The 27534-nt window shown below is 39.1% G+C and overlaps 1 protein-coding gene across 1 annotated transcript in view; it reads right to left on the bottom strand.

Annotated features, from left to right (window-relative positions):
* Positions 1-15125, bottom strand: part of THSD7B (thrombospondin type 1 domain containing 7B) — a 752940-nt gene extending 737815 nt beyond the window's left edge. The window contains exon 1 of the mRNA XM_060015718.1: positions 14987-15125. Within this exon, the coding sequence (XP_059871701.1) occupies positions 14987-15125 (139 nt within the window). The remainder of the gene's footprint in view (positions 1-14986) is intronic.
* Positions 15126-27534: the final 12409 nt, after the last annotated feature.

A 27534-nucleotide genomic window follows, 5' to 3' on the forward strand; every position in this document is an offset into this window, starting at 1 on the left:
GCCTAGGCCCCACCCTCAAGGTCTTTTCTGGCTGTGCCTAGGCACCCCCCCATGCTCAAATGTCACCCCCCCAGGCCTAGGCACCACCCCACCCTAAAGCTCGCCCCTGCCTAAGTTCCACCCCAACCCAAACTCCACACCCCATAGCCAAGGCTTTCTTTTTTTTTTTTTCTTTTTTCAGGATGGGGCTCTGTCTTACCTTGTTGTTGTTGATTCATTTATATTTTTATTTTTTCTAATAAATCTTCTATTTTTCTAATTTTATTTTCTTATTTCTACTTTGTTATTGTTCTGCTCTTTTTGGCTTGTTCCCCCCTCCCTTTTTTTTTCTTTTTTCAGTTGTGGTTTTGTTTAAATTGTTGCAGTTTTTTCAATTACATTTTTATTTTTCCTAATATATTTTTTATCTTTCTAATTTTATTTTATTTTTTATTCTTTTTAATTGTACTGCTCCTTTCTTTCTTTTTTTTTTTTTTTCTGCTGTGCCACACAGCTTGCAGGATCTTGGTTCCCAGCTGGAGGTTGAGCCCAAGCTCCAGTGGTGGGAGCATTGAGTCCAAACCGCTGGACTAAGAGAGAACCTCAGACCTCAGGGAAGATTAATCAGAGTGCGGCATCCCAGAGGCATTCATCTCGGCACCAAGACCCAACTATACCCAACGGCCTGCAAACTCCAGTGCTGGATGCCTCAGGCCAAACAACCAGTAAGACAGGAATACAGCCCCACCCATCAAAAAAAAAAAAAAGAACAATGAAACGACAAAAAAATATGTTACAGAGGAAGGAGCAAGGTAAAAACCTTCAAGACCAAAATAAATGAAGATGAAAGAGGCAACCTACCTGAAAAAGAATTCAGAGTAATGATAGTAAAGATAATCCAAAATCTCAGAAACAGAATGGAGAAAATACAAGAAAAATTTAACACGGATCGTAAAGAACCAAAGAGCAAACACACAGTGATGAACAACAGAAGAACTGAAATTAAAAACACTCTAGAATGAATCAAGAGCAAAATAACTGAGGCAGAAACATGGATAAGTGAGCTGGAAGATAAAATAGTGGAAATAACTGCCAGGGAGCAGAATAAAGAAAAAAGAATGAAAAGAATTGAGGACAGTCTCAGAGACATCTGGGACAACATTAAACACAACAACATTCAAATTATAGGGGTCCCAGAAGAAAAAGAGAACAAGAAAGGGTCTGAGAAAATATTTGAAGAGATTATAGTTGAAAACTTCCCTAACATGGGAACGGAAATAGTCAATCTGGTCCAGGAAGTGTGGAGAGTCCCAAACAGGATAAATCCAAGGAGAAACATGCAAAGAAACATATTAATCAAACTATCAAAAATTAAATACAAAGAAAAACTATTAAAAGCAGCAAGGGGAAAGCAACAAATAACATACAAGGGAATCCCCATAAGGTTAACAGCTGATCTTTCAGCAGAAACTCTGCAAGCCAGAAGGAAGTGGTAGGACATATTTAAAGTGCTGAAAGGGAAAACCTACAAGCAAGATTATTCTACCCCGCAAGGATCTCATTCAGATTCAATGGAGAAATCAAAAGCTTTACAGACAAGCAAAAGCTATGAGAACTCAGCAGCACACAACCAGCTTTACAACATATGCTAAAGGAACTTCTCTAAGTGGGAAACACAAGAGATGAAAAAGACCCATAAAAACAAACCCAAATCAATTCAGAAAATGGTAATAGGAACATACATATCGATAATCACCTTGAATGTAAATGGATTAAATGCTCCAACCAAAAGACACAGACTGGCTGAATGGATACAAACACAAGACCCTTATATATGCTGTCTACAAGAAACTTACTTCAGACTTAGGGACATATACAGACTGAAAGTGAGGGGGATGGAAAAAGATACTCCATGCAAGTGGAAATCAAAAGAAAGCTGGAGTAGCAATACTCATATCATTTAAAATAGACTTTAAAATAAAGACTGTTACAAGAGATAAAGAAGGACGTTACATGATGATCAAGGGATCAATCCAAGAAGAAAACATAACAATTATAAACATTTATGCACCCAACATAGGAGCACCTCAATACATAAGGCAAAGGCTAACAGTCATAAAAGGGGAAATCGACAGTAACACAATAATACTAGGAGACTTTAACACCCCACTTACACCAATAGACAAATCATCCAGACAGAAAATAAATAAGGAAACACAAGCTTTAAATGATACAATAAACCAGATAGGCTTAATTGATATTTTTAGGACATTCCAGCTGAAAGCGGAAGAATACACCTTCTCAAGTGCGCATGGAACGTTCTCCAGAATAGGTCACATCTTGGGTCACAAATCAAGCCTTGGAAAGTTTAAGAAAACTGAATTCTTATCAAGTATCTTTCCCGACCACAACGCTATGAGATTAGATAACAATTACAGGAAAAAAAACAGTAAACAACACAAATAGATGGAGGCTAAACAGTGTGCTGCTAAACAACCAAGAGATCACTGAAGAAATCAAAAAACTAAAAAAAATACCTAGAAACAAATGACAATGAAAACACGACGATCCAACACCTATGGGACACAGCAAAAGCACTTCTAAGAGGGAAGTTCATAGCAATTCAAGCTCACCTAAAGAAATAAGAAAAATTTCAAATAAACAATCTAACCTTACACCTAAAGCAACTAGAAAAAGAAGAACAAAGAAAACCCAAAGTTAGTAGAAGGAAAGAATCATAAAGATGAGAGCAGAGATAAATGAAATAGAAACGAAGAAAAAAAGCAAAGATCAATAAAAGTAAAAGTTGGTTCTTTGAAAAGATAAACAAAATTGATAAACCTTTAGCCACATTCATCAAGAAAAAAGGGAGAGGACTCAAATCAATAAAAATAGAAGTGAAAAAGGAAAGATTACAACTGATGCTGCAGAAATACAAAAGATCATAAGAGATTACTACAAGCAACTCTATACCAATAAAATGGACAATCTGGAAGAAATGGACAAATTCTTGGAAAAGTACAACCTTCCAAGATCAAACCAGGAAGATTTAGAAAATATAAACAGATGAATCACAGGTAATAAAATTGAAACTGTAATTAAAAATCTTCCAACAAACAAAAGTCCAACACCAGATGGCTTCACAGGCAAATTCTATCAAACATTTAGAGAAGAGTTAACACCTATCCTTCTCAAACTCTTCCAAAAACTGCAGAGGGAGGAACACTCACAAACTCATTCTACGAGGCCAGTGTCACCCTGATACCAAAACCAGACAAAGATATCACAAAAAAAGAAATTATACACCAATATCACTGATGAACATAGACGGAAAAATACCCAACAAACTACTAGCAAACAGAATCCAACAGCACATTAAAAGGATCATACACCATGATCAAGTGGGATTTATCCCAGAGATGCAAGGATTCTTCAATATACGCAAATCAATGTGATACACCATATTAATAAATTGAAGAATAAAAACCATATGATCATCTCAATAGATTCAGAAAAAGCTGTTGACAAAATTCAACATAAGTTTATGATAAAAACTCTCCAGAAAGTGGGCACAGAGGAAACGTACCTCAACATAATAAAAGCCATATACGACAAACCCAAGGCAAACCTCATTCTCAATGGTGAAAAACTGAAAGCATTTCCTCTAAGATCAGGCATAAGACAAGGATGTCCACTCTTGCCACTATTATTCAGTATAATATTGGAAGTCCTAGCCACAGCAATCAGAGAAGAAAAAGAAATAAAAGGAATCCAAATTGGAAAAGAAGTAAAACTGTCACTGTTTGCTGATGACATGATACTATACATAGAGAATCCTAAAGATGCCACCAGAAAACTACTAGAACTAATCAATGAATTTGGTAAGGTTGCAGGATACAAAATTAATGCACAGAAATCTCTTACATTCCAAAAACTAAAAACGAAAGATCAAAAAGAGAAATTAAGGAAACAATCCCATTTACCATCACAACAACAACAAAAAATACCTAGGAGTAAACCTACCTAAGGAAGCAAAAGATCTGTACTCGGAAAACTGTAAAACACTGATGAAAGAAATCAAAAATAACATAAACAGAGAGATATACCATGCTCCTGGATTAGAAGAATCAATATTGTGAAAATGACTATACTACCCAAAGCAATCTGCAGGTTCAGTGCAATCCCTATCAAATTACCAATGGCATTTTTCGTAGAACTAGAACAAGAAATTTTACAGTTTGTATGGAAACACAAAAGACCCCGAACAGCCAAAGCAATCTTAAGAAAGAAAAACGGAGCTGGAGGAATCAGTCTCCCTGACTTCAGACTATACTACAAAGCTACCATAATCAAAACAATATGGTACTGGCAGAGAAACAGAAATATAGATCAATGGAACAGGATAGAAAGCCCAGAAATAAACCCACACACATATGGTCACCTTATCTTTGACAAAGGATGCAAGAATATACAATGGAGAAAAGACAACCTCTTCAATGAGTGGTGCTGGGAAAAATGGACAGCTGCATGTAAAAGAATGAAATTAGAACACTCCCTAACACCATACACAAAAATAAACTCAAAATGGATTAAAGAGCTAAATGTAAGGCCAGACACTATAAAAGTCTTAGGGGAAAACATAGGCAGAACACTCTATGACATAAATCACAGCAAGATTCTTTTAGATCCACCTCCTAGAGAAATGGAAATAAAGACAAAAATAAACAATTGGCACCTAATGAAACTTCAAAGCTTTTGCACAGCAAAGGAAACCATAAACAAGATGAAAAGACAACCCTCAGAATGGGAGAAAATATTTACAAATGAAGCAACTGACAAAGGATTAATCTCCAAAATACACAAGCAGTCCATGCAGCTCAATATCAAAAAAACAACCCAATCGAAAAATGGGCAGAAGACCTAAATAGACATTTCTCCAAAACAGGCATACAGATGGCCAACAAATACATGAAAAAATGCTCAACATCACTAAACATTAGAGAATTGCAAATCAAAACCACAATGAGGTAACACCTCACACCGGTCAGAATGGCCATCATCAAAAAATCTACAAACAATAAATGCTAGAGAGGGTGTGGAGAAAAGGGAACCCTCCTGCATTGTTGGTGGGAATATAAATTGATACAGCTACTATGGAGAACAGTATGGAGCTTCCTTAAAAAACTACCATATGACCCAGCAATCCCACTATTGGGCATATACCCTGAGAAAACCATAATTCAAAAATACATGTACCACAATGTTCATTGCAGCACTATTTACAAGAGCCAGGACATGGAAGCAACCTAAATGTCCATCAGCAGATGAATGGATAAAGAAGATGTGGCACATATATACAATGGAATATTACTCAGCCATAAAAAGGGATGAAACTGAGTTATTTGTAGTGAGGTGGGTGGACCGAGAATGTGCCACACAGAAGTGAAGTAAGTCAGAAAGAGAAAAACAAATACCATTTCTAATGCATATATATGGAATGTAAAAAAGCAGTACTGATGAACCTAGTGGCAGGGCAGGAATAAAGACACAGATGTAGAGAACGGACTTGAGGGCATAGGGGGAAAGAGAAAGCTGGGATGAAGTGAGAGAGTAGCACTGACATATATACACCACCAAATGTAAAATGCATGGCTAGTGGGAAACTGCTGCATAGCATAAGGAGATCAACTCGATGCTTTGTGACCACCTAGAGGAATGGGATAGGGACGGTGGGAGGGAGCCCCAAGAGGGAGGGGATACGGGGATATATGTATACATATAGCTGATTCACTTTGTTGTACAGCAGAAACTAACACAACATTGTAAAGCATTTATACTCCAATAAAGATGTGAAAAAAATTAAAAATTAAAAAAATTAAAAATTATAGAATAAGATATCTTAGAAATTTAAAATGTGCTGGCTGAAATAAAAAATACTCAATGGGGCTTCCCTGGTGGCACAGTGGTTGAGAGTTCACCTGCCGATGCAGGGGACGTGGGTTCGTGCCCCAGTCCGGGAGCATCCCACATGCCGTGAAGCAGCTGGGCCCGTGAGCCACAGCCACTAAGCCTGCATGTCCGGAGCCTGTGCTCTGCAACGGGAGAGGCCACAGCAGTGAGAGGCCTGCGTACCGCCAGAAAAAATATTCAATGGAAGGGTTGAAAGATGAAATGTAATAAATATTTTAGAAATTAGAATAAAAATGCAAACAGAAGAAAAAACAGTAGAAATATCTAAAATTTGAAGATCAATTAGAGAGGTAAAACATCTGTCTAAGGAGTTTCAGAAGAGAGACAACAGAGGTAGAAAATCATATAAAAAATAAATCTCAGAACTGCAGAGCATGAGTATATTGCTAAAATATTCTCCTAATTGCTAGTAAAATAAAGGAGAAAGGAATCACCCCAAAGTACATAATTATGAAATTTCAGAACTTCGTGGATAAAAAGAAGATTCAGAAAGAGGAAAAGAAACAAACAGAACATACAGAGATGAGATCAGAATGACAAAAACTTCTTAGCAACAATACTGGAGGCTGGAATACGTAGAGCAGAGCCTTCAAAATTCTGAGGCAAAAGTGCTTTTTAACCTTGAACTCCACACCCAAGCTATCAGTCAAGTATATGACAAGCAGAGACCCTTTCAGACATGAAAAATGACTTCCAATGTACCCTATTTTAGCAGTTCTAGAAAATAAAGCCACAAAGGCAAGGAAGAGAACTGGTACTGGAACTGGGAACAAGGGGTTCAAGATGAGAAGCTGTGCAGCAGTCCACACTGAATCAGGAGGGCAGAGGGCTGTGGAAAGATCTCCCCCCAAAAAACATAATAAAGGGTTTTGAACAGTGCTTAAATGTTTCAAAAAGTTAATATGGGGGACTTCCCTGGTGGTCCACTGGTTTAGAATCCGCCTTCCAATGCAGGGGACACGAGTTCAATCCCTGGTCGGGGAACTAAGATCCCACATGCCGCGGGGCAACTAAGCATGTGAGCTGCAACTACAGAGCCCACGTGCTCTGGAGCCCATGCCGCCACAACTAGAGAGAAGCCCATGCACGACAACAAAGAGTCCGCACCCTGCATCGAAGTATCCAACATACCACAGCGAAGGTCCCATGTGCTGCAACTAAGACCCAATGCAGCCAAAAATAAAATTAAATAAATAAATATTTTTTAAAAAAAGATGCTCCACATCGCTAAAAAAAAAAAAAAAATTAGTATGGGTATGTCAGCTGGAGCATCAGGGGGAAAGCAGCAGTAGACTCGAAGAAGGCAAAGCAAAAGAAAATTTGAGGCCATTTTTAATTTCTGTATAAAACAAAAAGCTGAAAAAAAAGGAGGCGGAAGTATGGTACACTGCTTGACTCAGCAGAGAACAGTATCTATGTAGAAACAATAATACAATCACTGTTCATTGATCTAAGTATTTTGATATAACTACTTTCAAGGGAGGCAATAAGGAGGGAAAGGGGTAGGTAGATGAGAGATAAATCTTCAGCTGACATAGGACAAAATCAATAGGAAATATTCAACACAAATCAAGAAATATCAACAATGAGTATATTACTTAGAAATATGGAGGTAAACATCAGGATAAACAGTAAAAAGAGTTGAAACTGGCTGTCTCTGAGGAAATTAAATGGAAGACAACATGCAACTGTAATATCTCATCATGAGAATTGCAGTAATAGTTAAATTTCTTACTATGTGTACCTATTTCTTTTCATACAAATTGTGTTCAACATCTTTTCCAGAGATGATCAGAAATGGTACTGGAACCAAGGAACAAGAAAATACAGATCATTAATTTTCATATTTACTGATTTATAAGGTTGACTTTGGTTTTCATCATTTCATATCCTCTCTTCAATATATATTGGGTTGGCCAAAAAGTTCATTCGGATTTTTCCGTGCCATCTTATGGGAACATCCGAACGAACTTTTTGACCACCCCAATATTTCAAGTTCTAGAATCACATGTATCATATGTTCTATTTCTTCACCTCTTCACTTCTCAACTCCCCTAAATACACACACACACACACACACACACACACACACACACAAGACAGTGCCCCTCATTCTACAAGTATTTAATGTGCTGGGGGTATTTTATGCAACATTTATTTATGTTCTGAGTACTGGGAATATATCAGTGAATAAAACCAACAACATCCCTCTCCTCAGGGAGCCTCCATTATAGTAATGTTTCGAAAAAATCGGAGTAATTTATTTCAAATTATTTAGGTAATATAGACTTTTTCTGGCTTATTGGGAACATTACCAAATTAGTACTTGTGGCCTCCAAGGAGAAATAATTAGAGGTTTTAGCAGTGAATCCCATGCCATACATTTCTATGTTTTTTGATATCACAGAAATAACACCATTGAGAATTTATTATACACATAGCTCTAAGATAAATTAATAGCCATAGATGTAATTTAAATGATTCCAATTTAATAAAATTCTCAGAAGAAATATTTTACTAACTTCTAGCACATATTCAAAAAATTAGCTTTATCCTAAGAACACTGTATTGTCTCTAAGGTTCCTAAACTTAAATATACATATATATATAAAATATCATTTTTCTTCAAAGTCCTTTCAACTCTGAAAACGTTATTATTTAAGCTATAATTAAATATTAACCTAAGTGAGATCCTTTTTTCTTACCCAACATCATTTTCATAGTCTCGCTTTTTTCTTTCAAAAAGATTAATTTTAACTTATCTACTTAGTTCTTAGAACATAGGTCATTATTCTCGCCCTTTTTATTCACCGGGAAGGATCTACTGAAATTAAAACGTTCCAAGAGTCTGTCATATAGAAAGTTTTAGAGCTAAAAAGTCAGCAAAATTACCTATGACCATTCACTAAGAAAGTATATATAGCTGTCAAGTTGATCTCACCTCTTTTGTGAGTCTAAAGGAAAAAAGTATGCAAAAACTGCATAACATAAAAGCAAGAATATTTCAAACATCAAATAATTATATAATAATGATAAATAGCTAACATTTATGAGTAGCTATAATACACTAAGTTTTTCAATATATTTGTTTTACTTTGATTTTCAAACCAGTCCTCTTAAGTTATTTACTGCCCTCATTTCCAATAGATAAATAGGTCTCAGAGAGGTTAAATAACTTTCTCCTTTCTAGATGCTTAGGACTTGAATGTGAGTCCGCCTGTGTACAAAGTATACAAAGTATGCTTTTTCTAGTATACGGAGTGACCTCTGAGGATAACTTAAGGCTATTAAAAGAACCTCTCACAAAAAGACAAATATGGATTTTTTTTTCTTTCAGACCTCATTATTCACAGCAAATTGTTTTCCAGTCTTTTTATAAATACTTGTAAAATGTAATTTGGAACAGTGAAAATGTTCTGGAAGTAGACAGTGGTAACGTTTCCAACACACTGTGCATATACTAAATGTCAATGAATTGTATACTTTAAAATGGTTAAAATGGTAAAGTTTATGTTATGTGTATTTTACCACCATAATTTTTTTAATGTCATTTGGCCCAGAGGAAGTAAATTAGAAACTTATCCTTTATATACACAGGATCACAAATTTCAAGGTCGCCTCTTCATTTCTAAGGCTATACATTTAAATGCTACCTCACTGCTAGGGACTTCCAAACTTATATCTGTCGCAGAGACCTGACTCCTGAATTCAGACCCAACTCCCTGGTCAACATCTCCATGTGAATTTCTAACAGACTTAAAAACTGAACATGGCCAATACCAAGTTACTCATATTCCCTCCATGCCAGCTCCTTCCCAGTAGCCCAGGTTAAATGATGGCAACTCCACTCTCCTGGTTGCTCAGGGCAAATCCTCAGTATTACCCTTGTATCTCTCTCCCTCCCCCTCCCCACACCAGTAAATCATAATGGTTTTACCTCAAAACAATGTCTCTCAATCTGGGCTGACATTTTGGGCAGGATAATTCTTTACTGTGCGGGCTGTCGTCTACATTTTACAGTGTTTAGCAGCATCCCTGGCTTCTACTCACAGATGTAGCTAGCACAACCCAGTTGTGACAACCAGTTGTGGCATTCCCAAATGTCCCCTGCTGGGCACAATCTCCCCTGGTAGAAAACCATGGCCTCAAATATATCCGACCTTCAACCGCTTCTCACCACCTTCTCTGCCATGACCTTCATTCAAGCTATTATCGTCAACTCGTCCTTATTTCTATAGTAGCCTCCCAGCTGGTTTCCTCGTGACCACTTGCTCAACTGACCATCCAAGATAATCCTATTAAAATATTATTTAAAAAAAAAAGATCACGTCACCACTCTCTAAAAACTCCCCCATGTCTTTCTATCTCGTCCAAGAGTAAAAGCCAAAATTGTATTCCAACCTATGAAGACATACCTGATTTGGGCCTGATGACCCCTCTGACGTGACCTCCTATCACTGCCCGCCATGTTCACTCTGCTCCAGCACGGTGGCTTCTTCTCTGGTCCTCAAACATGCCACAGCCACACCTGCCTCAGGGCCTTTTGCTCTTGTGGTTCCCCCCATCTGGGATTTTCCCTGATATCCCCATGGCTGGCTCCCTCACTTCCTTCAGGTCTTTACTCAAATTCCCTTCCTCAGTGAGGCAGCCCATAGCCCACCCACTTCAAATGTCAGTCTCTCAGATATCACTTACGTGTAGAATCTTAAAAAATGATACAAATGAACTTATTTACGAAACAAAAACAGACTTACCAAGATAGAAAACAAACTTATGGTTACCAAAGGGGAAAGGTGGGCGGGGGGATAAAATAAGAATTTGGGAGTAATATACACACACTACTACATATAAAATAGATAAACAACAACAAGGCCCTACTGTATAGCACAGGGAACTATACTCAATATTTTGTAATAACCTATATGGGACAAGAATCTGAAAAAGAATATATATATAACTGAATCAGTTTGCTGTACAACTGAAACTAATACATATAAATCAACTATACTTCAATAAAAAAATTAATTAAGGGCTTCCCTAGTGGCGCAGTGGTTGAGAGTCCGCCTGCCGATGCAGGGGACACGGGTTCGTGCCCCGGTCTGGGAAGATCCCACATGCCGCGGAGCGGCTGGGCCCATGAGCCATGGCTGCTGAGCCTGCACGTCCGGAGCCTGTGCTCCGCAACAGGAGAGGCCACAACAGTGAGAGGCCCACGTACCACAAAAAAATTAAAAATAAATTAATAAATTAATTAAAAAACTACAATGAGAAAAAAACTCTTAGTCTCTCACCTATCACTGCATATCCTTCCTCCTTGCCTTATCTTTCCTCGTAAGCACTCATCACCATCCAACACACTCTCTATTTAACTTCTTGATCATGTTTATTAGCCTGTTCATGAGGATCAAGGATTTGTCAGTTTTATTCTCAACTTATCTCATGTATTTGTAATAGTGCCTCGCACACAATAAGGTCTCAACAACGATCGGAGGAATGAATGAACCTCTTGGGACCAATATTGACAAATTTTTTAAGAGACCACTAGTTATTGTGGCTTCAGAGTCCATGATCTGTTCATCTCTACAAAGCATGCAGACATGAATAGCTATGTGTTTCCTTAAAACAACAAGCAGCATAGCATCACTCCTTATCTGATACGCTTGCTGACATGATCCTTCTTTCTTGGCATGGATGTCCAATTGCCCAACACTAAATATAGATCAACAGATCTCATCACAATGATGACAGCCTGATCTTGCCAGATCAATGACCCCACAGCCTACATCTCATCAGACTCTCACGCAGTAGAGAAATCCTTAGCAACATAACACATCACTCACTTATTCTTCATCAATCCATTGTTTTTCCAAAGCCAGGACTCACTTAAAAATGCTTCTAATTTGGATGAGGTTGACTAACATCTAAACTATGGATTCAGGGGAAAAACAATAGATACCAGCAAAGAGCTTAAGTGACTGGTGCCACAGTCTAAATCCAGAGAATGGTTTCCAAGTTTCTAAAATAAGGTATGTTTATCTGGGTCTCCAGGGAAATCTATTCAAATTCCAGATTACACTGGACCTGAGTTGTTGGATTTGATAATATACTACAAAAAAATGCAGTTACTTTCAACTGCAATCGAGCTTTTCTTTAAATGCAAATGAGAAATGATAAATCATGCATAAGTAGGTACAGATTCTAAGATGTTGAGGTTGTCTTTGAAGGTGATGACCCAGAATGCTCTGGGGCATATGACTCCTCAAATTGATCTACTGCCTTTAAAATAATGTTGCATTCATGTCAGTACTATTTATAATAGCAAAAAACTAAAAGCCACTGAAATGCCAGGCAATAGGGAAAGAAAAGATAAACCAATAGGGCACTGTTTAAATAAATTATTAAACAAAAGTACAAAAGAAAACTATGCAACCATTAAAAGATGAAACTGACCCATGTGCACTAATGTGTAATATTCATCAAGACATCATTATATGATAAAAGCAACCTGGAGAAGATGATTCTGCCAAGTATGATTCTGATTGTTTGAAACAGTGTTTGTGTGAATGTACAAACAGATGTGTAAAAATTAGATATTTTTAGATCCACATTCTCCACCATTCCACACTTGGCTTCCTGCCCAGGAGGCAGGTCTGTATGGACCTGGGACCTACAAGGCAAGGGATGGGTTCCCTTCCCTTGCCTTGTAGCTTCTGGTTGGATTCAGCCAATGAGATCCCTGGCAGGAGACGTGAGGACAAGGACCATTCATCACCTTGAGCCTCTTCCCAACTTTTCTCTGCACTTTGTTTATATCCCTCTAAAGGCCACAGCATCTCTCAAGCACCCTCTCCATAAAAACGTTTTCTCTCCAGATTCCGGAAACTACTTCCTTCCTTTGCCGCTGCAGACCCAGTGTCATAAAGATTGATACCTGCTCAGGGGCACTCCACAATTCCTGGTAGCTGATCTTAAACCTTGCTCATACTTTCCTACTTCTGTAAATAGTTCTTTTATTAAACTCTTCTCAATGACCTACTTCGCATGTACCATTTCTTTTTTTGGCAGAACCCTAACTAATTATTATAGTAAAACTTATGTGTGTGTATTTTGTGTGATTTATATACACAACTATGCATAGAGATGTACTTACATGTGCAAGGAATGTTTCTGAAGGATATGTAAGAAAAGGGAGAGTGGAACACGTGGCCTAGACTTTGGCTTCTAGTTTTATATCTCTGAAATTTTGTCAACTTTTAAAATGTCTGATCACATACAAGTAATAAATTTGTAATTGAGAAATGAAACCATATGGGAAAAGATATGTGTTATTACCTTTTAGATGGCGCACTAATGAGGGAAAGAAGTAACGAATACCAGAGAAAATGAGAGTGACGACATGGATATTCATTTTGAACAGTGCAAAGCATCTGATGGGAAGGATGCTCACTTCTGAAACTTAAGTGTGACAGCTATCAAAGTGTCCATCCCCACTGTAGAGTGGGTCTGTACCAGCTTGTTCCCTTGACCTACTTTTAGAAAAGCAGGCCTATTTTTAAAATTTCCTTCAAAATAAGCCCAGTTTCTTTTAAATTTATTTACTTTTTAAATTTATTTACTTTTGGCCGCGTTGGGGCTTTGTTGCCGCACGCGGGCTTCCTCTAGTTCCAGCGAGCGGGGGCTACTCTTCGTTGCGGAAGCCCATTTTCTTAATGCATCCCATTCACGTTTCAGATTTGCTACTTTCCGTCTTAACTGCACTTTTTTGAGAACTTTAGACAGGAGTACAGTCATATAAATGTGCTTATTTAGATCTGATAAAATGTTTACTCTTTTCTGATTAAAATAAAATAGCCTCATTCACATAAGGCAATCTTGACTTTTAGAACTATTTCCAAACTTCCTAAAACTACTGTGAGGTAAAAAGTAAAAATCATTAATGTGGTATTAGAGCCCACAATTAAATTAATTTATAGGGGCTTTAATGCAATTCAATTTCCTCCAGACTGTATCCCTAATGGTGCTGGGGTTTTACTTAATATACTTTAAAGCATAATTCATTTTTGTTTTTGCAAAACCATTTAAATATTGCAAATGACACTATTATACATATTTCCATGGTGACATAATATGTTTGCAGTCTATTTAATTTACGGATGATGAGACCAAAGTGAAAACTCTCTGAGGACCATAGATCTTCTACAACATCACATTTTCCAGTTCTAAGATATCAGGTGTATAAGTTATCTCTATTTTCAAGAATGAACTCTTGAAATAGTAATACATATTTTAAATGATCTAATTGTGAAACTTTAAGAAAATTAAAATCTAGGGCAAAGAAAAACCAGTGATCCAAACAGCCAAGATATTTGGGGTTCATAATCTAAGCTGATAAAGTATTAGCCTTTAAAATTAAACAGATCTTTTCCAAAGCCACATTAAGGAAATATCTAGAAAAGAACATAAGTTATATGCAAGTCTCCAAACCTCAACTCAACTTATTCATATACTTATGTACGAGGTAGCTAAGGATCTCAGAACACATTAAGGCAACTGTAAAATTATAACTAATGGGCAAAGTTGTTAGGATAATTTTTCATGTTCCAAAACTTAGATATACAGAATCTATGCTAGAAAACATTCAATAATAAATAGCTAACTAGTTTGTACCCTAAGAGAAAGAGACATATATTACTGGTCCAAAGCATTTTTAGCTGAGGATACCAGCTAAATTCAGATGCCATTTTTGCTACAAATGTGCTGCACAGCGGTGATATATTTGAGAAAGGAGCAGCAGATGTAACTATGGAAATCATCATTTTAATTGACAACAACATGAAAATTCAGAAGGATAACAAGCATCATGGATGGAGGTGACAATTATGCAGGAATAAGAATCAAATGTATTGTAAAGAAGAAGAACCTAGTTTTTCCCTCTCTGGAGATTTCCCACTACTCCACAAATAAGAAGTACAAGGACGGAAAGAATAGTCTTCTCATTAATGAAAATGGGACAAAGGAAGAGCCAGGACATTCCTACCTGGTTTCCAGATGAACTGATTATCCTTTTTGCCTTCCAAATGAGCGGCATGGGACAGCAAGAAAGAAAGTAATAGAAATAGCTTCCTCAGGCCCCTCCATAACCAGCGAACGACAGCCAGGTTACCCTTCGGACACATTCTTCAGATTTTCAGCCTCTTGACTCGCCTATTCCTAAAAGAAAAAAAAAAGAACATCGCATAAGTTTCTTCTGTAAAGAAATTACAAAAACTCACTTGGACTGCTAGAACCTTTAGCATAATGGCATTACAAATGTGCCATGACCATAAAGAAAGTTTACAAGATATTAACATTTTAAGGTCAGGCGTGAATTAGCCCACGCTTTCAATCCTTACCCATGAAAGGTGTTATCAATTCTAGGGATTCTACAGTCCCCCAATCAGTTTACTTTTGCTTTTAAGAGCAGGGTTGGCAGATACCTGGTTCATTCCCTCCTTCTACTCAGCCAAACTCCTTGAGGAGCCCACGATTTTTGGAGGAAGATCTGTACATACAGCAAAGTCCAAATAGGGCAATGAACATTCTAACAATGGTATTAAGAGAATGACAGAGAAAGAATGAGGAAAAGGCAATCAGTTCTTCTGTGGTGACGAAAAAACAGAGGGAAATCTCCACAAGGTAATATTTGAGAGGAGCCAGGGGAAAAGGGCTTGAAGGTGCCAGGAAGGGCATTTCAGGCCAAGAGAACTAGGTGCTGAAATGCATTTTGTGTTTGGGGACCGGGGAGCGGGCAAGTGGCTACAGTGAAGGACGCATGGGGGAGGGAGTAATGGACAGAGATGAGATTTACAGCATAGGTTGGGAAGCAAATTATAAAAAGCCTTGAATGTCATGTGAGAGATTTGGGTTTCATGCTGTAAATAATAACAGTAAGAATCACAGGAGAGCAAATGACTTTTAAATAACTGACATCAGTGAACATAATATTCATAACATGATTACAGAGAAGTTGAGGCCAGTTATGAAACTAGAGATACAGTCCACGCAAGTACTGATGAATGAGAGAATCAGGAGAAGTTTGAAAGGTAGTGCAGAGGCTGGGTTTAAAGGATTTGGTTAACAACTGGGTGGGATGTATGAGAGACAGAGAATAGAAAAGACAGATTCCAGACCAATGGGACCCCTCTACCAAAAATGAGAAATGGGAAGAGGGGAAGGTTTAAAAAGGAAGATAAAGAGAATTTTCTTTAGAGAATATTAAGTTTGATGTGCCTACAGGACATCCAGGTAGTTGCCCAAAAGATAATAGGAAAATTCTACGTGGAATTAAAGAGATCTGGGGTAACCTGTCACAATACATGTATTAGAAAAATATATTAAGACAGATAAGTGTAGGGCAATGAAAGGATGGAACAGTAAGAAAGGATGTCAAGGGTAGAAGCTTTTCCCCCTAAATATTTACCAAAGAATCGCGAAAAGTGGGTAGCAAGTCTGACTGTGAACTTCCTAGGGACCAAAAAAAAAAAAAAAAAAAAGTGGCTACTATAGCCCTCATATATGTAGGAGTAAAGTATATATTCTTTTTTTATTGTTTTAGGAGAAGCCATTCCCCTGCTTCCAAGCACTGGTGGAATTTTACCCCAAGAGTTCTCATCAACACGGATGCTGTGCTGAGCAATGCACTCAACACATCACCTCATCTATAAAACAGACAACAGCAATGTGTGGTCAGTGGGGTCCTGGGCTCTTCTAGAACACTCCAAGGGTACAGTGGCAAAGTACAAATCAGTGAAAATGATTCTACGAGGAATCAACCAATAGAGTTCAAGTACACAGCTCTCTGATGTCCTGCCTTGGTCCAGGGATGAAGATAATATTTGGATAAACAACCGAATGCTTTTCTTCAAATCTCCGCATTGCGTGCCAATATCGAAAAGAGTGGACTGCTCCAGCTGAAATTCAACAGAGCTCCCCTGTTTGACAGTTTGTCCCTATGAGTGGCCTGTTAGACTATTCAATGCAACCTTTGGGGCACTACTGGGTCCGATTCATAAACCTCTGGACTAGATGCAAACTGTACCCCCTTACATGAGACATCTCTGTGTATACACACACACACACACACACACACACACACACACAAACACACACCCTAGACGATGGGTATTTCACTTTGCTAATGGCAAATCCACATGCTTAACAAGCAACACAACAGTGAATGGTTTGGGAACTGTATCGTGATATTTTAAAGTCTACACACACACACAGACACACGTGAATAGGTGATTAATTCTTCATAATATAGATTTGCTACAAAACTTTAGTACGGACATTTTTTTAGAAGGCACCATTGCCATGAATTCCATTAAGGCACCTGAAAAACATCAAAATACTGCCCCCATAGAACAAGATAACTTCCTAGTGAATCCTACAAATCAAGTTAGTTGAAAAATATACCCCTGGGAAAGCAGGTGAACTGGCCTTCTGTATAATGATGGATTAAGTCACTGTAATGTTAGAGAACTTTTGATAAGAACGATGATTTGCATTTTGGGGTAGTTTACCTACAGCTATTATTATTACTATTAATAAATTAGGTAACCAGCAGGACCAGCTGTCTACTGAGGCCACTTCTTTTGTGATGGGAAATAACCAGGGTACGGAAGATGACTCTGTTCATTCTCATTAGCGGGAGACATAGTTTCAGCATATCTAAAGGCATATTCATGTCATTACAATGTAAGCCAAAGATATGGAGGACCAGAAGCACGTTTGTTAGACTCTAAATGGCCATAGGTGGGAACCCAAAGAGAGATTTAAAAGGAGTTCCAGCGAGACTGTATGTGAGCTGGATTGATTAGCCAGTGATTTATACATAAATATTTTGAATTTTGCATCAATTTTGGGTTTTAATTGCAAGAGCTGAACGCATGTTGCTATGAGCCCTGGTCTTCTTTTAGGCTCCCTCCCTGGTACAGAGCCCTGTATTGACTCTGCAAAGGGACCCACCGGCTTTAAGGGTCCTTTTGTGTTCACCAAAGCCAGTGGAAGATCCCTGAACAGAGTGGCTTGGGGTGCCTACTGGACACCTGCGGTCACCATTATCTCCTGGCTATCACTAATTAACAAGGATAGGGACAGTACAGACATAGAGAACAAGGGGGAGGCAGGTGGGGGAGGGAAGGATTGGGAGTGTGGGATTAGCAGATGCAAACTATTATATATAGAATGGATAAACAACAAGGTCCTACTCTATAGCACAGGGAACTCTACTCAATATCCTGTGATAAACCATAATGGAAAAGAATATGAAAAATAATATATATATATGTATAACTGACTCACTTAGCTGTACAGCAGAAATTAACACAACATTATAAATCAACTATACGGCAATAAAATATTTTTAAAAAAACAAGGATAGTGACAGTAGAAACCTAAGACTAATCTTGACCAAAAAAAAAAAAAAAAAAAAAATTCAGAAATAGAGCTCTTAGAGAATGCACCAAAACATCTGAGTTCAAGATGCCACAGCAATCTTACTCCTAAAAACACCCACACATTTTTAGTATCTGTATTACCTATAATCCTATACCTCGTTACCTCTCTTTTCCCAAGAAGCGTGAGGACAGAAGATGGGAAACTAGATTTGATGAAGCTTCCACCATTCGCCATGCTGCAAGCTTTACATCCACTAGTAAATGGAGAATCTCTGTTGAGTTGATGGAACGTGCAGGATGGAATTTGAACACAGGTATGTCTTACTCCACTAAACTATGCTGCCTTGCTTGCCTCTAAAGACCTGAAACTCACTAAATTATTCCTCAGAAGACATCGGAAGTCATTCTTGTATCTATTACTTGAATAAGCCACACAAGAGTTCACGATAAACAAAATAAGAGGAAACAAGAAACAATTAGAGCTGCCACTCCTCTGTTAGTCAAACACAAATGGAAAAATGCTGTGACTATGATGAAAAAACATATTATGCAGGAAGCATGTGCTACCCATGATGGCATGAATAATTTATCTCAGGAAGATTGTTGAGTGTCCCAATCAACTTATTTACTCTATATCTTAGCATCCAAAATGTATTTGCAAGGTTAGCTCTAAACTGATGAATATTAAGAGAAATAAAAAAAGTTTCTCCTTTTAGCCTCAGTTTTCTAATCATTTAAAGGCCATTCAAACTATGAAAAATGTGCCTTACACTTCATATGCATTTCATTTCCCCTTAAATGTAATCTTATTGCTGAAGTCCTTGAATATCTAAAAAGGTACAAAACTTAAAAATAAAATAAAAACTGTTCCAATTTGCTTGCAGCCTGAAGGAACAGCAATGAGGAGGAGAAAAGCAAACTTGAACGTGCTTATCCCGATAGCGCCATCTGATGGCAACTGTGCAGAGACAATGGTTCAATAAAGATGGCCGAGTAACAAGGGCTGGAGGGGAGGACGCCCACTGTTAGTGCCGACTCAACTGACCAGGATGGGAACTCCAACCAGTTGCCTAATTCAAGTTAACTAACACTGCTGGAGAAATCACAGAAGCATTTGCTTTTTCTCAGAGATTTGCCTAATTTCTGATTGCAATACGGTGCACTGCATTCCATCCCTCATAATCTGTCAATATACAAAATACTGACCTGAGCACTTCACTGAACTCTCACCACAGCCTTATGAATTAGTTATTCACATTATCCCCTACTTTAGAGATGAGGAAACTGAGGCATGGAGAGGTAAGTGACAGCCCAAGGTCACAGAGGTAGTAAGTTGTTCACAATCGATCTCAGTGACTCTCCTCTGAAAGGAGAGAGACTTATAATGTGACCTAATACCAACGCAAGTAATTTTCCATAGCCCTGAAAATATAGATCCTTTCTAACACTGTGTAGGGTCTCTCAGCAGCTTGTGCAAGGCAATTTACATCTCATTTCACTTAATCCTCACATAATACTATGAGCAATTATTCTTATTTTTCAGATGTAGAAGAAACTGGTCATTGAGGATATTAAATAATTATCCCAAGGTCATCTCAGCTAGAAAACATCAAAGCTGGATTAAAAATGGCCTGAGCAGGGCTTCCCTGGTGGCGCAGTGGTTGAGAGTCCGCCTGCCGATGCAGGGGACGCGAGTTCATGCCCCGGTCTGGGGGGATCCCACGTGCCGCGGAGCGGCTGGTCCCGTGAGCCATGGCCGCTGGACCTGCGCGTCCGGAGCCTGTGCTCTGCAACGGGAGAGGCCACAGCAGTTAGAGGCCCGCGAACCACAAAAAAAAAAAAAAAAATGGCCTGAGCCCACAGCCCTGATCTGATTAGAGGATCACACGTGGTGACCCTGGCTGATCCCCCAGCCTGGGAGCCTCAGGGTCCCACCTACAAAATGAGGAGGGCCATCATCCCATAGCCCTTAGTGAGTAAGGATGCAATCAAATAATGGAGGGAACGTTCTGAGGTGAGTGCCTGCCAGAGAGAGTACTCACTGAAGTTCTACGGTTCCTATTGTCAGGATTCTCTCAAAATTCAGAAAAACCCTGACTCTAGCAATATTTCAGGGAAGGTTTGAATGTTACCCTGCCCTGCGCCAAAGGACTGAGGGATGATTTTTTTCAACCTCCCAATCTTATGACTTCATGCCATATTTTTGAAGAGCTAAAAGCTCTGTAGCAAGAGCCCCATTAAGGATTCACACCGACCCTGTTAAGGAGAAAGCAGGTATTATCATCTCTATGTTATGAGAGGGTACCCTCTGGCCTTGCAATGACAAGATGTTTAGTAACTTCCTGAAACCTTTTAACTGCCAGCCTCTTCTTCCATGTACCTCACTGCAGAATCCTAAATTACATCAAATACAAGCATGGGAGGCCTGCAAGCATACCATAAAACATACAATGAGTTTGGGTTTATGGTATTAATAATCGCCATAGGTTTGTATCACATAACAAAGCCACAGAAAATTTTGCAAGAAGTCCACACCAATATTTTACCTATCTCTGAACAAACTTGTGCCACAGGACATACTGATAGAAAGAGGGCTTAAAACCAGTTTGCCAAGCCTTCTAAACCAACTTGGTAGCTGTGGCAGACATCACTATATTTTGTCTTCTAGAACTACAATTTTTTTTTTTAAACATCTTTACTGGAGTATAATTGCTTTACAATGTTGTGTTAGTTTCTGCTGTAAAACAAAGTGAAGCAGCTATATGCATACACATATCCCCATATCTCCTCCCTCTTGCGTCTCCCTCCCACCCTCCCTATACCACCCCTCTAGGTGGTCACAAAGCACCGAGCTGATCTCCCTGTGCTATGCAGCTGCCTCCCACTAGCTATCTATTTTACATTTGGTAGTGTGTATATGTCCATGCCACTCTCTCACTTCGTCCCAGCTTACCCTTCCCCCCTCCCCGTGTCCTCAACTCCATTCTCTAGGTCTCTGTCTTTATTCCTGTCCTGCCTCTAGGTTCTTTTTTTTTTTTTTTTTTTAGATTCCATATATATGTGTTAGCATATGGTATTTGTTTTTCTCTTTCTGACTCTTTATGACAGACTCTGACTCTTTATGACAGACTCTAGGTCCATCTACCTCATTACAAATAACTCAATTTCATTTCTTTTTATGGCTGAGTAATATTCAATTGTATATATGTGCCACATCTTCTTTATCCATTCATCTGTTGATGGGCACTTAGGTTGCTTCCATGTCCTGGTTATTGTAAATAGAGCTGCAATGAACATTGTGGTACCTGACTCTTTTTGAATTATGGTTTTCTCAGGGTATATGCCCAGTAGTGGGATTGTTGGGTCGTATGGTAGTTCTATTTGTAGTTTTCTAAGGAACCTCCATACTGTTCTCCATAGTGGCTGTATCAATTTACATTCCCACCAACAGTGCAAGAGGGTTCCCTTTTCTCCACACCCTCTCCAGCATTTATTGTTTCTAGATTGTTTGATGATGGTCATTCTGACCAATGTGAGGTGATACCTCATTGTAGTTTTGATTTGCATTTCTCTAATGATTAGTGATGTTGAGCATCCTTTCATGTGTTTGTTGGCAATCTGCATATCTTCTTTGGAGAAATGTCTATTTAGGTCTTCTGCCCATTTTTCGATTGGGTTGTTTTTTTGATATTGAGCTGCATGGACTGCTTGTGTATTTTGGAGATTAATCCTTTGTCAGTTGCTTCATTTGTAAATATTTTCTCCCATTCTGAGGGTTGTCTTTTCATCTTGTTTATGGTTTCCTTTGCTGTGCAAAATCTTTTAAGTTTCATTAGGTCCCAATTGTTTATTTTTGTCTTTATTTCCATTTCTCTAGGAGGTGGATCTAAAAGAATCTTGCTGTGATTTATGTCATAGAGTGTTCTGCCTATGTTTTCCCCTAAGACTTTTATAGTGTCTGGCCTTACATTTAGCTTTTTAATCCATTTTGAGTTTATTTTTGTGTATGGTGTTAGGGAGTGTTCTAATTTCATTCTTTTACATGCAGTTGTCCATTTTTCCCAGCACCACTCATTGAAGAGGTTGTCTTTTTTCCATTATATATTCTTGCCTCCTTTATTAAAGATAAGGTGACCATATGTGCGTGGGTTTATCTCTGGGCTTTCTATCCTGTTCCATTGATCTATATTTCTGTTTTTGTACCAGTACTATCCTGTCTGGATTATTGTAGCTTGGTAGTATAGTCTGAGGTCAGGGAGCCTGATTCCTCCAGCCCCATTTCTCTTTCTTAAGTTTGCTTTGGCTACTCAGGGTCTTTTGTGTTTCCACACAAATTGTGAAATTTTTTGTTCTAGTTCTGTGAAAAATGCCATTGGTAGTTTGATAGGGATTGCACTGAATCTGTAGATTGCTTTGGGTAGTGCAGTCATTTTCACAATGTTGATTCGTCGAATCCAAGAACATGGTATATCTCTCCATCTGTTTGTATCACCTTTAATTTCTTTCATTAGTGTCTTACAGTCTTCTGCATACAGACAGGTCTTTTGTCTCCTTAGGTAGGTTTATTTCTGGGTATTTTATTCTTTTTGTTGCAGTGGTAAATGGGACTGTTTCCTTAATTTCTCTTTCAGATTTTTCATCATTAGTGTATAGGAATGCAAGAGATTTCTGTGCATTAATTTTGTATCCTGCTACTTTCCCAAATTCATTGATTAGTTCTAGTAGAGTAGAGCTCTTAGCTCTTCCTGGTAGAGTCTTTAGGATTCTTTATGAATAGTATCATGTCATATGCATACAGTGACAGTTTTACTTCTTCTTTTCCAATTTGGATTTCTTTTATTTCTTTTTCTTCTCTGATTGCTGTGGCTAAAACTTCCCTTGATCATTATGTAGTATCCTTCTTTGTCTATTGTAATAGTCTTTATTTTAAAGTCTATTTTGTCTGATATGAGAATTGCTACTCCAGCCTTTTTTTTTTTTTAATAGATTCATTTTGAAAAATTTTCATTTATTTTTGGCTGGGTTGAGTCTTTTTTGCTGTGTGAGGGCTTTCTCTAGTTGCAGCAAGCGGGGGCTACTCTTCATTGCAGTGAGTGGGCTTCTCATTGCGGTGGCTTCTCTTTTTGCGGAGCACAGGCTCTAGGCACGCCGGCCTCAGTAGTTGTGGCACAAGGGCTCAGCAGCTGTGGCTCGTGGGCTCCAGAGTGCAAGCTCAGTAGTTGTGGTGCATAGGCTTAGTTGCTCCGTGGCATGTGGGATATTCCCAGACCAGGGCTCGAACCCATTTCCCCTGCATTGACAGGCAGATTCCCAACCACTGTGCCACCAGAGAAGCCCCTCCAGCTTTCTTTTGATTTCCATTTGCATGGAATATCTTTTTCCAGCCTCTCACTTTCAGTCTGTATGTGTCCCTAGGTCTGAAGTGGATCTCTTGCAGGCAGCATATATACTGATCTTGTTTATGTATCCATTCAGCCAGTCTATGTCTTTTGGTTGGAGCATTTAATCCATTTACATTAAGGTAGTTATCGATATGTATGTTCCTATTCCCATTTTCTTAATTGTTTTGGGTTTGTTTTTGTAGGTCTTTTCCTTCTCTTGTGTTTCCTGCCTAGAGAAGTTCCTTTAGCATTTGTTGTAAAGCTGGTTTAGTGGTGCTGAATTCTCTTAACTTTTGCTTGTCTGTAAAGATTTAATTTCTCCATTGAATCTGAATGAGATCCTTGCTGGGTAGAGTAATCTTGGTTGTAGGTTTTTCCCTTTCATCACTTTAAATATGTCCTGCCACTCCCTTCTGGCTTGCAGAGTTTCTGCTGAAAGATCAGCTGTTAACCTTATGGGCATTCCCTTGTATGTTATTTGTTGTTTTTCCCTTGCTTCTTTTAATATTTTTTCTTTGTATTTAATTTTTGATAGTTTGATTAATATGTGTCTTGGCGTGTTTCTCCTTGGATTTATCCTGTATGGGACTCTCTGTGCTTCCTGGACTAGATTGACTATTTCCGTTCCCATGTTAGGGAAGTTTTAAACTATAATCTCTTCAAATATTTTCTCAGACCCTTTCTTTTTCTCTTCTTCTTCAGGACTCCTATAATTCAAACATTGGTGCGTTTAGTATTGCCCCAGAGGTCTCTGAGACTGTCCTCAATTCTTTTCATTCTTTATTCTGCTCTGTGGTAGTTATTTCCACTCTTTATCTTCCAGGTCACTTATCCATTCTTCTGCCTCAGTTATTCTGCTACTGAGTCCTTCTAGAGAATTTTTAATTTCATTTTTTGTGTTGTTCATCATTGTTTGCTCTTTAGTTCTTCTAGGTCCTTGTTAAACGTTTCCTGTATTTTCTCCATTCTATTTCCAAGATTTTGGATCACCTTTACGCTCATTACTCTGAATTCTTTTTCAGGTAGACTGCCTATTTCCTCTTCATTTGTTAGGTCTGCTGGGTTTTTACCCTGCTCCTTCATCTGCTGCGTATTTCTCTGTCTTCTCATTTTGCTTCACTTACTGTGTTTGGGGTCTCAGGTTCATAGTTCTGCAGGTTCATAGTTCCTGTTGTTTTTGGTGTCTGCCCCCAGTGAGTAAGGTTGGTTCAGTGGTTTGTGTAGGCTTCCTGGTGGAGGGGACTGGTGCCTGTGTTCTGGTGGATGAGGCTGGATCTTGTCTTTCTGGTGGGCAGGACCGTGTCCAGTTGTGTTTTGGGGTGTTTGTGAACTTATTATGATTTTAGGCAGCCTCTCTGTTAATGGGTGGGGTTGTGTTCCTGTCTTGCCAGTTGTTTGGCATGGGGTGTCCAGCACTGTAGCTTGCTGGTCATTGAGTGGAGCTGGGTCTTAGCATTGAGACGGAGATCTCTGGGAGAGCTCTTGCCAATTGAAATTTCCTGGAGCCGGGAGGTCTCTAGTGGTCCAGTGTCCTGAACTTGGCTCTCCCACCTCAGAGGCTCAGGCCTGACACCCAGCCGGAGCACCCAGACCCTGTCAGCCACACAGTATAGGAGCATCCATAGACCTCAACCCTCATGCTGATCTTTCCACTTGGATTCCACTCCAGGGGCACAAAGCAAACAAACTGGGCTCTCACGGAGTGCAGTAACTTGTGGTGTATCACACTGTCAACATTCATGTTTCCTGCAAAGGTTCATCTCGGTAATGGCACCACCGTGTGAAGATTCCCTCAAGACACTCAGTCTTGGTCAGATAGGCTGGGACCTGGGACCTGGGACCTTTTGCTGCAGTGCTTGCATGTGGACCTAGAACTCCAATTTGTTAAGAATGTCCACTGGCTATTTTAAGGAAAAAAATCATATTTGCAAATTTCCTTGTAGCACAGTGGCCACATGAGACAGTTCTGGCCAATGATTTGCAGATACAAGTGTCAAGGAGAGGATGGGATTTTTCTCCAATAAAAATATAAAACCCCCCAAAAGTATGAAAGTATGGTTCTTTGCCATTGGCCCTTTTTCCCATGATCCCTGCCTGGAACACAGATATTAATGCCTGGAGGTGTCAGAGCCATCTGAAGGCCATGGGATGAATGCCACCCACTAAGAATGATGGAGCGGGAGGCAGATGAAGTCTGAGACTCAGACGCCATCATGGAGCTACAGCGACGGTCCTAGATTGTCAACTTCTGGACTTTCTGACGTGTGAGAAAAATAAACTCTTTTGTTTTAAGGCACTTTTTTGTGTGTTTTCTGTTCCACGAGCTGAAAGCAACTCCAATGCCTATGGTATCCACGTCCCTGGATGCAGAGTGTCTATTTACAGGCATACCTATTTGTGTGAGTATGCCTGTCTCTATGACTTCTACAGATTGAAACACAACTTCTCACATGGTTCAAGCAACACGATGAACCTCTCTGGAAACCTGAATGAAGATGTCCCTGTTTCTAAGCAGGTGAGGTTGGTTTATTCCCCAAGTTGGCTTCTTTAGGTAATACGTGCATTATTCAAAGAAAAGTAGCCACATCTACTGTCATGTTTCATAAGTGTCATCACAGTGAAGAAAGGGGCACTTCATCTATGACGAACTGTATGTAAGAGAGAAAGATAATAATTATTGTGGCAAGCTGCCTCAGATTCTCCAATAAGAACAAATCCACCCACAGAGACATAGTCTAAAATAAGAACATATTTCTGGAGCTACCTTCTATGCAGTTGCCAAGCCCTCCCTGGTTCAGAGGGTATTAGGACATGTTCTTGTAATTTTAGAACCAACTCATCATCACCTGACGGAAAAGCATCTTGATACCTCATGGAATCATGTCCTCATGACTGAATCCCTGGTTGTTGCTCAAATCTTCCACAACTCCCTCCTTAACGACTTTTTTCACTTGGGACAGCGCAAACCAAATCTCATTTTTTTACTTCCCACTGGCCCCTTCTTCTCAGCTCCTTTCCTAGTATTTCCTCTCATTTTGACCTCTAAATGGATATACCTCTAACTTTGTATATCCTCAAACTCCTTTTCTTCTCTAACTTTGATCATTCCTCAAGGGATCTTATTTAGTCCCCCCAGCTTTAAATACTGTGCTTAATGATTCCCGTTTCTCCATATCCACTCCCATACCTCCAGTCCTGACTTCTTTCCTGAACTCACACACTCAACTTACCACTGAATATCCCCACTTGGATGTCTGAGAGCAACTCACACAGAACACACATAACGGAGCTCATGATTCTCCTATGTCGTCCACAGCCCATTCTCCCCTCGGTGTCCCCATCTCCATTAAGGCATCACGCTGCCCTAGACCAGAAGCCCAGGAGTCCTCCTAAAATCCTTTCTTTTTCTCACATCTGAAAACCAATCCATCAGCCAAACTGGTTGGCAACACCTTCCTAATCTATCCAGCATCAAACCATTTCCCATCCTCTTCCTTAGTGCCAAGCTGCTATCATTTCTCACCTGAGCTACTGTACCTGTCTCCTAGCTGGTTTTCCTGTCTTCACTCTTGGTTGCTTTTATGCATGCTCCAAAGAAAATCCAGGATCATCTTCAGGAAAGAAAAGTATACTTCCCTGCTTAAAATGCTCTCATGGCTTCCATCATAGCATAAAATTTAAAGATTCTTCTGGTTGGACTTTTGCTTCCTCTCTTACTGACCATTCTCCATTCATTCCTGTAGCCCATAACCCAGACACATTGGCCC

Source organism: Delphinus delphis, chromosome 7, assembly GCF_949987515.2.
Source record: "Delphinus delphis chromosome 7, mDelDel1.2, whole genome shotgun sequence".
In the NCBI taxonomy this organism is placed as follows: domain Eukaryota; kingdom Metazoa; phylum Chordata; class Mammalia; order Artiodactyla; family Delphinidae; genus Delphinus; species Delphinus delphis.